This window comes from Bubalus bubalis, chromosome 16, assembly GCF_019923935.1.
Source record: "Bubalus bubalis isolate 160015118507 breed Murrah chromosome 16, NDDB_SH_1, whole genome shotgun sequence".
In the NCBI taxonomy this organism is placed as follows: Eukaryota; Metazoa; Chordata; class Mammalia; order Artiodactyla; family Bovidae; genus Bubalus; species Bubalus bubalis.
Window position 1 is genome coordinate 47,188,089 of NC_059172.1, and position 14,088 is coordinate 47,202,176.

At 37.0% G+C, this 14,088-nt stretch overlaps 1 protein-coding gene across 1 annotated transcript in view; it reads right to left on the bottom strand.

The window, feature by feature from the left end:
- COPB1 (COPI coat complex subunit beta 1) overlaps positions 1–9,362 on the bottom strand; it is a 34,942-nt gene extending 25,580 nt beyond the window's left edge. The window contains exons 1-6 of the mRNA XM_044929566.2: positions 9,218–9,362; positions 8,323–8,474; positions 4,584–4,813; positions 3,994–4,163; positions 2,181–2,295; positions 879–971 (exon numbers count right to left, since the gene is read on the bottom strand). Coding sequence (XP_044785501.1) covers positions 879–971; positions 2,181–2,295; positions 3,994–4,163; positions 4,584–4,813; positions 8,323–8,413 — 699 coding nt within the window. The 5' untranslated portion in view covers positions 8,414–8,474; positions 9,218–9,362. The remainder of the gene's footprint in view (positions 1–878; positions 972–2,180; positions 2,296–3,993; positions 4,164–4,583; positions 4,814–8,322; positions 8,475–9,217) is intronic.
- Positions 9,363–14,088: the final 4,726 nt, after the last annotated feature.

Sequence of the window (14,088 nt, forward strand, 5' to 3'; positions counted from 1 at the left end):
TGGACAGCAGAGAACTCCTACTTTTGAGAATCTCAGTGGCATCCCTAAACCATACAGATGAATTACATTTATATATTTACATATGTAATATTCATAGTTCTGGCTTCATCTTAAATGTCAATTCAAAATGACTGGATACCCCTGTGTTGAAAGAGGCCTCTTTCCTGCAGAAGCAAAGAGGATGTAATGAGTTAGCAGGGTCCACTATGTATTATGTCCATGCCATTCTATGCAATAAAAGTCATTCCTAACATGTATTTTTGTTGGCCTCCAATGGTATTAATAGCAAAACTGGATGTTACTGCATGTTTTATTTTCTCAGAATATTAAGATACAATCGATTTTTTGAAGGATATATTGAATTAAAATGTTGTCAATAAAGTACTTCATTTTAAAACCCAAATCTCTGATCAAGTTTTAAAATTCCTGTGAGTCAATGGCATAAAATGTCATGTTAACATATTTAAAATCTTTCTATTCTCTTTTACAAACAAGGAACAAAAATATATTTAAGATTTTTTTTCGTTTGTCTTTAGATTTCCAAAGTAGTTGGGTATGTATTCAAAAAAAGATCTTGACTTTTAGTTCAAAGCCTAATTCACAGTCAATTCAGTGACTGAGCAGTACACAACAATTTCTTCGCATATGTATTGGGTCAAACCATGAATTTTTACAGAATTCTTTATGGAGATTTAGAAAGAATAGAAGAATTTGGAAAATATGACAAACCAAAGGGGGTAGGGAAGAAGACTTTAATAGGCCATGCTGCAAAATATTTCTACTGTTAAAACATGTTACCCCATCAATTAAGTTGTGCCCTCAAGATTGTTTAACCTTATCTCAAACTCTCAATTTTACCCATTATAGATTAGTTTTACCTTATAAATTAGTTCAACAATAACCAACTGAAGAATATCTCCAAATGTCTGAACTTGATCAATACAAGTACTTAGGTAATCCAAAGCTCGATCCTGAAAAATTAAGAATATATTTATCAAACTCAACCTCATTCAATAAAAGGACTTAAAGAACTTTAAAAAACATACACAACTAAACCTAAAAAAAATGAGGAAATCAGGGCAAAGAAAAATTAATTGAAGGAAAAAAATAACGGTTAACACATAAATATAAGATACAAAGTCAAATATATTTTCTATTAATAGAAATGGGCCACAAATCTAGCGTCAAGAATTTTCTAGCAGCTAAACTAAGGAGAAAAACACTATGTATTACCTGATTCGGGGTATCTACACAACCTAAACAAACCAACTGCCTATGAGTACAGTTATTCCTATTTCTGAGACCTAAAATAAAAATCTGATTCTCACACCCTTACTATGTAACATAGAGAACATAACTATGGTCTCATCAACATCTCTACAGTAAAAGTATCAATAAATTTTATTGAAATTCTAATTATGTAGGTAAACAGCATAATACCAAAAACACAGGTCAACAAAACCAACTGTACAAAAGGACAAAACTCTGTGGCCCAAATAAGCAGCATTCTTATAATCTTGTTTACAAAGATAAAAGGATAGCATCTAGATTTCAGAAGAATGGATAGAGTCCATTATTTTTCAGTCTTCATGCATATTTTGACAATAAATACTGGATGGCAAAAGTTCCAATATTAAATGCCACCAATGCGTGCAGAATCTCTGCTAACCAGCAGAAGAATAAACTTTAATCACCAGCAGAGCTGGATATAGGGCTGACGTTTACTTATGAAGTTTGAAAAGCCTAACAAAAACATACATCTACATTGAAGTCCACCCTCTTTCAAAGCTATGGCTCAGGACAGACCCTATAAAGAACTTCTGTTTTTCTCTATTAAACAATTTTAGATCTTTACCAACAGAAGGAAAAATAAAGCCCCAAACCTGGGTGCCAAAGCATATGGCAACAATAATTTCAATCCGGAAGAACTGTAAAATGGCTGTTATTAAAAATGTCTGTCTGGTGTTTATTTAAAAAAGAACAGAACACATACATAAGCAATATACCACAAAATGAATTTTTTAAACTCTGTTTTTATATAAATTAAATTCAAAAATCTAAAAAAATCAAAATAATACAAATCATATGTACTACAAACAAAATTACTAAAAACTTGTGTCTGTAATATCTTTAATTCTCATTTAAATAGTCATAAAAGTATTTTTTAAAAAGTACTTCACCTGATCTGCATGAATTAGCATCATAAATGCATTTCTTTTGCAACTTGCATCCTTCTCATTCACCAGGAAATCATGTATCAATTCAGGAGCATCTGGTATAAGATGTTCAAAGTTTCTTCAAATAAAACAGGTAATATTCATATTTAGTAACTCTCTGGACTCTACCAAAATTAACCTTTATCAAACCTTATACCACTATTAATTGTTTTGCTTTTTTAAACTTTAAATCAATTAGAAAATTGTGAGTATGAATCAGAAATTTATATCTTCATCTATTTATCAAATTGTTTAGTTCAAATTAGAGAAAGCTGATTTATTCAACATGCTATCTATCAACTGGACAGCTTGAATAATTCTCTTTCATATACTTTAGGGCTATAATATTGATGCTCATAATGACAACCTTGAGGTACTGAAAGATCCTACATTAAGGATTATTAGAAGGACTTCCCTGGTGGCCCAGTGGCTAAGACTCTGTGCTTGCAATGGAGGGGGGGCCAGTGTTCAATCCCAGGTCAGGGAGCTAGATCCCACATGCTACAACTAAAGATTCCACATGCTGCAGCTAAGCTCCCATGCAGCCATATAAATTTTTTAAAATATTAAAAAAAAAAGAATTATTGGAGAAGAAATAGTCCCTTCAATTTTATTATTTATGCACTGTATTTATCTACTTTTTACTTTGAAAACTTACAAGTGTTTGTAGTATACAGAACAATGAACACCTGCTTAATAAAAACCATCCCCTAGCTTTTTTTTCCCCCTTAACTTTAACAATAATTAATTCATAATCATTTTGGTTTCACCTATGTCTCACTTCCTCTCCTCCCATATTATTCTGAAACAAATCCCAGACCACTTAACATTTCTTCTGTAAATGTATCAGTATGCTTCTCTAAAATTAAGAACTTTCTTTTTAAACTAACATTATCATGTAGTAAAAACTAATAATTTCTTACTATCATCATATAGACTGTTCAAACTTCCAGTTGTCCTATAAACATCATAATTTTTTTGTGTGTACTATAAGTTTAAATTCTGAAATCTGTGTAATCTGTAATGATAACTTTCAAAGAACTCTACATTATTAACCAGACTACCACCTTCCTGAACAGATAGCAAAGTCCAATATAACAGTGAAAGAACTGTGAAATTACTAAATTATTGACTATTAAAGTACAAAGATGTTTATATAAATTACATCCTAATTCTAAATAGACTGACACCAGTGACTGTAAAAACCAAGCATTCCAGCCTACTAACTCACTCTTTTAAAGTTCAAACTTTAAAACTACCTTTTTAGAACTTCTTTTTAAAGTCCAAAATTTTCAGTTTTCTAAGAACAGGAATCAGCTGAGAACTGCAACCCTTCCTATTAAAAAATTTCCTCCTTAAGGCCTCTAAGTATAAAAAGACAAGACCCACAACCCACAAAAAGAGAATTCTAAAATAAGGTCAAAACCTCAAAGTTATGGGCTAAGCAAGTCAATAAATTAATTAACTTGGGTTGGAGTACTAAAATTGAGAAAGACAGGTAGAGACGTAAACTGGACAGCATACAACCTGTTTAAATGGGGCCCCTGCCATTCACTTCCAGCAGATTACTGTCATGCAGAAACCAGGACCTGGTGTTGCCAGATCTTTTTGACTTTTCAATGTTAACAACTTAATGATAATAAGGAAAAATGTTCAGGCTAATCAAAACATATTTGCAAGGTACATAAAATCTGTAAGGAACCACTCTGAAACTTCTTCTGGTCTGAAAGACTAAACAGTCCATATAGAAGTAAGCCAAAGGAGGACCTTTATTTACCTATAGATAGTATAGATGGCCAAAACAGCATTTCTTCTAACATAGCTGTGTCGATGCTCCAAACAAGCACGGATAGCTGGCATTAAAGGTTCCAGTAATTCTGCCTCTTTCAACTTGCAAAGAAAACGAAGAGTAGATCCTCGAATAAATTCATTAGGATGCTGAAGATCCTGATATAAAAATCAAATATGAAATGCTGAGTCCCAGTATTTTACAAAAAACCACAATGTTTAAATACAAAATTTTTCAATAAAAAAAAAATTAGGAAGTAGGTTTCAGGACAAACACCTAGATTATTATATAATTTCCATCAGATTCCTATAGATTAAAGCAATTTTTACTTATCACATCAATGTCTTATATTCTATGTGTCACTGTTTTTTATTAATAACATAAAAATGCATGGAAAGTAACTGGAAAAAAGCAACAATAAAAATTTTCACAATAACTTTTTACAACTTCTGCTTCAAATATCTAAAACTTACATTTCTGAGATTTAATTTTAAAAATTAAAACAGAGCCCACACCACCAACTTTACAATTATTTAAAAATCAAAGCAATATTTGGAAATAATTACGGTTTGGTTTACCTTTCTATATGCATCACAAACAAGGATCATTTCATGTAAAAGCCTCCCATCTGGAGTTGTTTTAGGAACAATTTCCCAAAATACCAGAAGTAATTTTTTGATGGTATGATCCTGAAGAGGCAGCACAAAGCGAATGATGGTCATCAGAAGTCCAGGAAGTTTTTCACCATTCAGAATCATAATGATTACTTTCTTTAAAGCTTCAGTCTTTGACTTCACATCTCCTTTTTCTGATTAAAAAAAAAACAAACATTTTTTTTAAAGCACAATTATTTTAAAAGAAAATTCCTCAGATAATTTTAAAAGCAATTAACAAAATAAAATACGTTCTCACTTTATCAGCGGCAATAGTAATAAAGGTACCAACCCAAGTGACAAGGGTTTTCCACCTGGCTCTGCCAAAAACAAGCTGTATGATTTTATAGTCATTTATCTCTGAACCTCATGATTCTTTACATATAATAGAAAAGCACTGGATTAGATCTTTGACCCCAAACCAATGGAGTTAATGTGGAAGCCATGAATCTATAGGTATACCAAAAAATGTGTATCTCAAACACACCTGTAGCTACTTTTCAAAATGTAAACAGATACATTATGTGCTTTGGAATTCAAAGTAGCTTTTAGTCAGTACATATTTTCTAAACCAAAGTTACAGCCACTATTATGAAGGGTGGGGATGGGGATAAGTGACCTTTTTTAACATTAGGAAGAACCTCAAACTCGGAAAAGTTGGGAATTAACAGACTAGATTAATTCCAAAATCTCACCATATTTCTACAGATTATAAAACTTCAGAATCTTTGAGAAATTACCTAAAAAATTGGAGGAAAGTTAAAATGTACTGGATCAGCAACCATTATTTATTATTAAGGATGACACATTTAAGATAAGATGCTAGTTGACTGTTACTTAACCTAAAAATAAGTGCTCTATGTTATGCAAAACAATCTATAATTTCACATCATTATTGCATACTGAAGAATTTATGGTTAAAATCTTCTGGATCCAAAATTTGAAGGCAGAAACATAAGAGACAAGTATACTGAATACTGATGAATTTAAGGTATGCATTAAAAATGCAACACAGGACTTCCCGGTGGTATAATGGATAAGAATTCACCTGCCAATGCAGGGGACACGGGTTTGAACCCTGGTCCAGGAAGATTCCACAAGTCTCAGAGCAACTAAGCCTGAGCCACAACTTCTGAGCCCAAGTTCTAGGGCTTGTGAGCCACAACTACTGAAGCCAGTGTGGCTAGAGTCCATGCTTGTCAAGAGAAGCCACCATAGGGAAAAGCCAGCGCACAGCAACCAAGAGCAGCCGCCAGCCCAACCTCCCCACAGCCAGAGAAAGCCTAAGCAGCGAAGACCCAGTGCAACCAAAAATAAATAAATAAATAATGTCTTTAAAAGAATCGAACACAGTGAGGGTTATTGCCAAAGTTATACCGTAAGTGTCAATGTGAAGTGAAAAAGTGTTATGCTCAGTTGTGCCCGACTGCCCAACTCTTTGCAGCCCCATTGATGGCAGCTTGCCAGGCTCCTGTGTCCATAGAATTCTCCAGGCAAGAATACTGGTGTGGGTTGCCATTCCCTTTTCTAGGGGATCTTTCCGATCCAGGAATTAAAAGCCAGGTTTCCCATATTGCAGGCAGATTCTTCACCATCTGAGCCACCAGGGAAGCCTTATAAGTATCAATATTTTTGTTTAAAACAGACTAACTTCTTATGCATCTCTCCATGCTTCACAGTATTATATCTCCTGCTACACATGAAAAAAAAAAACCAAAAAACTGTGTGCCATATCAAATCAAGAAATGAACAAATGTAAAAGGATGAAGTTAAGCATTAATCTGGGCAGACCTTCAGTTTTTTCTTTTTTTTTACTATGTATTTATTCATTTGGCTGCTCTGAGTCTTAGTTGCAGCATGTGAACTCTTAGTTGCAGCATGGGATCTAGTCCCCTGATCAGGGATCAAATGCAGCCCCCCCTGCATTGTGAGCATGCAATCTTGGCCACTGGACTACCAGGGAAAATCCTGAAAAATCCATTTGTAACTAAAGGTTTAAAAGTTTTAAAAGTAAGTTTATTAGTAAACTTGTAAAAAATCAACACCATTTATTTCAAGTTCCCCAATCCTTATTTCCATTTATTATAACAATTCAAATTGAGGTGAAGAATGCTTCTTTTCATATCCTCAAAATTTTCAAAGCTTCTTCTCTTTTATGAAAAACAGAGTTTTAAATATCAATTTAATTCACCAAAATATACTCCAGGAAATGTATAGTCATCAGGGCTCATATCCAGTGATCAAAGGTAAAGTGAAATTAAAGCATATCAGTGTTTCACCAAACAAAACTATTTGCTTTTCAAATTGAAAACTATTTCTAAATCTTTTCATCTCAACTCTATTGAAATACAGTAAAAAATAAACATAAAATTCAACACTACTTATTTATTTACTTGGTAGGTGAAGTATAGTTAAGAAAAGAGTATTTTTACAGTTAAGGACAAGTTTGTCCTTTACCTTATCACCCACCAATAAACTTAAGTATTTGGGGGGTATAAAAGTGAAAAATCTTTAAATTATGAAAATTTGAAGATTTTGAAATTAGAAAAAAAAAGTAATGAAAGTTTATTCAATTTTTATTCCATTCTACTCTCTTACATGAACACAGGGGAAAAAAGGAAATATAGTATGTGTGGCTTTTGTAAACGAAGAAGATCAGCTTAAATGCCATAAAAAAATATTTATTTTTCCTTCTCTAGAAATAGGCCTCAATAGAAACCGAATATTATGTAACCTAAAATCACAAGGTATTCCATTACTGCTGATTAAGAGCAGGAACATGCAACTAAAATATCATCTCCTTTCAAACTGTAAATTATCTTCTAAAAGACACTATCAAGATTTGAAGCATAATTTCCCTCTAGTCTGTTTTAAACGGTAGTTATCAGTTTAAGTAAAACTTATTTTTATTAGTTCAATTAAGCAAGAATTATTATCTTGGAATGTACATTACTTTAAAAAATTTTTGACAGAATCACTCACAAAAAGGAGATACAGTACACACTTTTAACATTCAGAAATAACATTTTTGTTTTCTTCTTTGCATAAATGCTTTAAAAATCAAAAGCTTAAGTGTTTCTGAGAAAACATATATATGTTCCAGTGTTGACTTCATTTGTTCAACAGGCAGTAAAACAAAAAGAACAAGCCACGTAATATGAAGCTAAGTGCACAAGGAAATTAAAACATTCTAATACACACTCTCAATCTGTTATCTACAGAGAACTGTCAGCTACATTTAAACAAGCCACTACGTTATCTTAAGGAATAGCTAAAAACTAAACCACTTCATGTATTTAGCTGATAATACCCCACCATGATATACGGAGAAGGCAATGGCACCCACTCCAGTGTTCTTGCCTGGAGAATCCCAGGGACAGGGGAGCCTGGTAGGCTGCCGTCTATGGGGTCGCACAGAATCGGACACAACCAACTGAAGCAGCTTAGCAGCAGCAGTATCAGCACCATGATATAAGCTAAGCTGAGATGTTCTTTTATTTCCAAAAACCAATACTGCACCCCTAAAGTAACAAATTTTCATTTTTAGCAAGAGAAAGTTTTATTGAAGAGATCTTTAAAAAAAAAAAAGTATTTCTAATTATAAAGGAACTTGAAGTGCAAGTGAACTTTTTACTTTCATTTTCAAAATATTACCAACAATTACCTAGATCATTTTTTAAGCTAATTTCAGACGGTGGTTCTGAATCCATTGGCACGTTAATTAACGTATAGCAGACGTTCTCGGCAGCCGTCATGGTTCCCGGTTACAGCCCACTCTCGATACAAGATTTAAAGATAACAGATGCCAAAAAAAAACCTAGAAAAAGAAATATAAATATATTACAACCGATAAAACCAAATAAAAACAAAACCAGTAACTATCGTGATCTTTTCTGTCTAAAGTTCATTCAGCTTGGCTTATGAATTTTACAGCATTAGACGGGGAGGGTCAATCTATATTACTTTGCATAGAAATAAATCCTGATGTATTAAAACACACACTTGTCAGCCTTGGCCTAAGTTACATTATCTCCCACCCCACAACCCCGCCCAGAGTCCAGAAAGCTGTACTGCAGAATTAAAGCCCACAATACAGTGACAAGTCCCCCAGCCCCACCCCATCACGATATAAAAGTGATTTTTAAACATAATACACAATCTGAACTTCTGAAGTTAAAAAGAGCCCGGGCAAAACTACTCTGCTTAAAACCCTTACAGCGCTTTAATACGTTCACCCATGCGACCCGACTCTGTGGACCAGGAGTCCCTCAAATGGTGCTCTGCACCCCCAAGCCCTTCCCCTTCCTTCCCTCCTGCAAAGGAAGCCCCGGCCGGGAATGGCGAGCCCCGGGGGCCTGGGAGGGAGAAGACCCCCGGCCAGTAGGCAGGCCAGGATGGGGCGGCCCGCTCCGAGCTTCCCAGCCCTGCACTCCACTTCGCCAGGCCCGGACGCTAGCGGCCTAGTCGCTCCCCTTCCGAATCTCCCCGCTAGAGTCCAGTTGCTCCAACTCTGCCCAGCCCAGGGAGCGCCTCCAAAATGAGGGGGCTTGTAGGCCGTTACCTGACTCCGAGGGGCAGCAGCTGGGGCAACAGCGGAACCGTAGACTCCGGCTCCAACCCGCAGCAGCCGCGGCGGATCCGCAGAGTCCTCCGCTGACGTGGAAGGGGGTGGGGAGCCGACCCAGGCCGCAGCCACCTAGCCCCTACGGCAACTCAGAGAGGACAAGCCCTCTCCGTCCTGCGCCTGCGCGCTCCGAGTGCGTCGCAAGCATTTCTAGTTCCGAAGGAACTTTTAAAAGTCTCTTCCTGTTTTCTTAGCGTCGGCTGCTTTAGGCGGAAGAGGAGACTGGAAACACAAGCTAAGTTTTCCCTGCAAGCCTGAACTAGGCGTTGAGGTCATTTAAACACTACATAGAAATTGTATTTTCTGCCAGAAACTCCACAGCAGCCAGAGGAGGAGAGGGAGTGCTTGGACTCAAGAACATTTTATAGGACTGATGGCCTACTGGGAAAGAATGCTATCCTGGGAGCTGGAATCCCCTTTCTAGCTCACCCACGAATAAACTGGGAAAGTAACTAAATACAATTTGAGGAAGTAACTTAAGTTCTTCCAAGAGACACTAGATTGTATGAAGATCCGTTTCAGTTCTTAACGCCTCTGCCTCTGCAGTTAGGCTGGAGTTCCTTGAACATCAAAGTCGAACTGGTTATGATTTCTGGTCTTTGTTTAATAAAGGTCCTTTTCATGATCCTTTAGAAGAATTTAGATGAAATTTTTTATGCATAAAGGGAGATTGACAGTCACTGTTTTAAAGGATTTTACCTGTTTCCAAAGACCTAATTGTTACAGCTACAATCAGCCATAGTACCTCCGATTTTGCACATTTAAGGTTCCACATCCTCACCCTTCCCACCTCCCCCCAACCCCCAAAGAGGATTTTCTGACCAATCATTAATAATAAAAACTTCTTTGAGGCCTTACGCAAAATATTGTGAATACAAAGAGACCTGACAGAACCTGACATAAACAGGCTCACCTCCAGGAGATAGAACACAAATAGTGCCTCTCTATGGACTGGAAGAAACGCAAGCTGGAATCAAGATTGCCGGGAGAAATATCAATAACCTCAGATATGCAGATGACACCACCCTTATGGCAGAAAGTGAAGAGGAACTCAAAAGCCTCTTGATGAAAGTGAAAGTGGAGAGTGAAAAAGTTGGCTTAAAGCTCAACATTCAGAAAATGAAGATCATGGCATCTGGTCCCACCACTTCATGGGAAATAGATGGGGAAACAGTGGAAACAGTGTCGGACTTTATTTTTCTGGGCTCCAAAATCACTGCAGATGGTGACTGCAGCCATGAAATTAAAAGACACTTACTCCTTGGAAGGAAAGTTATGACCAACCTAGATAGCATATTCAAAAGCAGAGACATTACTTTGCCAACAAAGATTCGTCTAGTCAAGGCTATGGTTTTTCCTGTGGTCATGTATGGATGTGAGAGTTGGACTGTGAAGAAGGCTGAGTGCCGAAGAATTGATGCTTTTGAACTGTGGTGTTGAAGACTCTTGAGAGTCCCTTGGACTGCAAGGAGATCCAACCAGTCCATTCTGAAGGAGATCAGCCCTGGGATTTCTTTGGAAGGAATGATACTAAAGCTGAAACTCCAGTACTTTGGCCACCTCATGCAAAGAGTTGACTCATTGGAAAAGACTCTGATGCTGGGAGGGATTGGGGGCAAGAGAAGGGGACGACAGAGGATGAGATGGCTGGATGGCATCACTGACTCGATGGACGTGAGTCTCAGTGAACTCCGGGAGTTGGTGATGGACAGGGAGGCCTGGCGTGCTGCGATTCATGGGGTCGCAAAGAGTCGGATACGACTGAGCGACTGATCTGATCTGATCCATAATCCAGATATTTTGAGGTTTGTTCTTTCTAGAACCATCAGACAAAAAGTAAATTCTTTGAGAACCCAAAAAATATCACAAAAGCCATGTGCTCCTCAAACCCATCATTCATTTTATTAAAACTATTTTTCTTGAGATCCCATATATTCTTCACCTAGATTCTTTCAGTTGTAAAAAAAAAAAATCTTGTATAGCTATAGTACAATATCTAATCCAGGAAACTGACACTGATACAATTCAGTCCTCATTCATATTTTACCAGTTTTACATGTACTCATTCTGTATTTAGTTCTGGGCAATTATATCATGCTAAGATTCATATGATCACCACTAATAATTCCATTACAAAGCTCCCTCCTACCATCTTTTTGTCACTGTCCCTTCCCTCCTTAACCCCTGGATACTACTAACCTGGTCCCTATGTATGTAATTTTGTCATTTCACAATGTAACCTTTTAGTTTGGCTTTGTTTTTCACTTAAGGTTAATTCCATTGAGATCAACCTAAGCTATGTGTGCAACAAGTTATTCCATTTCTGTGTTTATTTTTAATATGGAATTTTCACAAATGCAGTTATCTGGTTTCCAAGTCCACTTCTCAAGAAGTGGCAATCTATCAGCATGAAATGACCCATAAGGCATTAAAAACTAAACTTAGCAGTAACAAAAGCTCAGCAGTTTGAGTCTGCACTGAAAATTGTCATTGCCAGTGTATATACATTATTGTATATATTTTTTAAATTAACATTTAAATTGGAGGCTAATTACTTTATAATATTGTAGTGGTTTTTGCCATACATTGACAGGAATCAGCCATCAGTGCACATGTGTTCCCCATCCTGAACCCCCCTCCCACCTCCCTCCCCATCCCATCCCTCAGGGTCATCCCAGTGCACCGGCCCTGAGTGCCCTGTCTCATGCATTCAACCTGGACTGGTGATCTGTTTCACATATGGTAATATACATGTTTCAATGCTATTCTCTCAAATCATCCCAACCTCACCTTCCACAGAGTCCGAAAGTCTGTTCTTTACATCTGTGTTACTTTTGCTGTCTCGCATATAGGGTCACCGTTACCATCTTTCTAAATTCCACATATATGCATTATTATACTGTATTGGTGTTTTTCTTTCTGACTTACTTAACTCTGTATAATAGGCTCCAGTTTCATCCACCTCACTAGAACTGATTCAAATGCCTTCTTTTTAATAGCTGAGTAATAGTCCATTGTGTATTAAATACAGAGTTTATTAACAGGTATCAGGATCTTATAGAGCCTAATTCTTCCTCACTTGTTATAACATGTACTTGTTTTGGGACTTCTTTTTATCTAGCATATATCATTTTGAATGCTTTTTAAATTATAAATTGAGAGCAAGAACCTGTCATATAAGAATTGAAAAATTTAGACGTCTAGAAAATCAAGGCCTAGAGAAAAGGGACTTGTCCCCCAAATCACAAAATGGTTCAACACTGAAAAAACTGGGATGAATCCTGTTACCTACTTTACTGCATCTTATTTTTAACTATACCAGTTCTTCAAAGATGCACATATGCAGTCCATCCTAAAGGAGACCAGTCCTGGGTGTTTATTGGAAGGACTGATGCTGAGGCTGAAACTCCAATACTTTAGCCACCTCATGCAAAGAGTTGACTCATTGGAAAAGACCCTGATGCTGGGAGGGATTGGGGGGCAGGAGGAGAAGGGGACGACAGAGGATGAGATGGCTGGATGGCATCACCGACTCTATGCACATGAGTTTGGGTGAACTCTGGGAGTTGGTGATGGACAGGGAGGCCTGGAGTGCTGCAATTCACGTGGTTGCGAAGAGTCGGACACGACTGAGCGACTGAACTGAACTGAATAAATTCAAAGTGAATTAAATATTATCTTTATATCAAAGTGATAGGTTTTATGAAGATATTATTAAGAATTTTATTATTTAACAGACTAAATGGAATGACTGAGTATAACACACTGGATAAAACATGAAAAGGCATCAAAGTGAACTCTGTACAAATAGAATTGAATCTTATTGGGGTGGGGAGGATTTTAAGTTCTGAAGTCAGTGTGCCAGACTAAAATTACATACTGAAAAAAATTACTAAAATTTCTCCCAAAGTACAATACAGATGAGTACACCCACTAAGTCTGGAGACAGGTGGAATGACTCCCTTTCTGTTTTGTGTTTGTGTTTCATGAGCTTGACACAACTTCACTGTAGGTCAGATGGCACTGGTGGGCTCATTGCAAGCTCAAATGGCAGGCTCTTGAAGCTGATTCCAGAGTGGAGACCAACATCTCCACATTCCTGTATTTAGTTATAGGTGGACTTCCCTGGTGGCGTCTGCAATGTAGGAGACCTGGGTTTGATCCCTGGGTCAGGCAGTTTCCCTGGAAAAGGGAATGGCTCCCTACTCTGGTATTCTTGCCTGGAGAATTCCATGGACAGAGGAGCCTGGCGAACTACAATCCATGGAGTCGAAAAGAGTCAGACATGACTGAGCAATTAACATTTTCACTTTTCATTTCTTCAACAAGGATGCCAGAGTTTCTCTTACCACTCTCCCTTCAAGAAGTCACAAGAGAGTTAAACCTATTAAGAGTCACATAAATTTTCCCACTTAACCTTTGCAATAATTCTCCAAAGGATTTCCCTAAAGCAGGGTTAAGTCAACTGCTCAGTCAAAAGCAGCTAATTAGTAGAATTAAGTCTAAAATCCAAGTTGCGTATCTATGAATGAACTGTTCCTCTCTAGAAAGATATGAATCTCAGAAAGTAACTCCTTTGGGCTTCTGAGCAGTAAAATTCTGGATTACAGGCTGTCTTTTATTTTTTGGCTATGCCACAGGGTTTGTGGGATGTTAGTTCCCTGACCAGAGATTGAACCTGCCTCCCCTACAGGGGAAGTGTGGAGGCCTAACCAGAGGACCTCCAGGGAAGTCCCTGGCTTTGTTTTTTTAAAACAGATTTCCTCTAATTTCATTTTGTATGATCTAAGATAAAAATTGTATTGC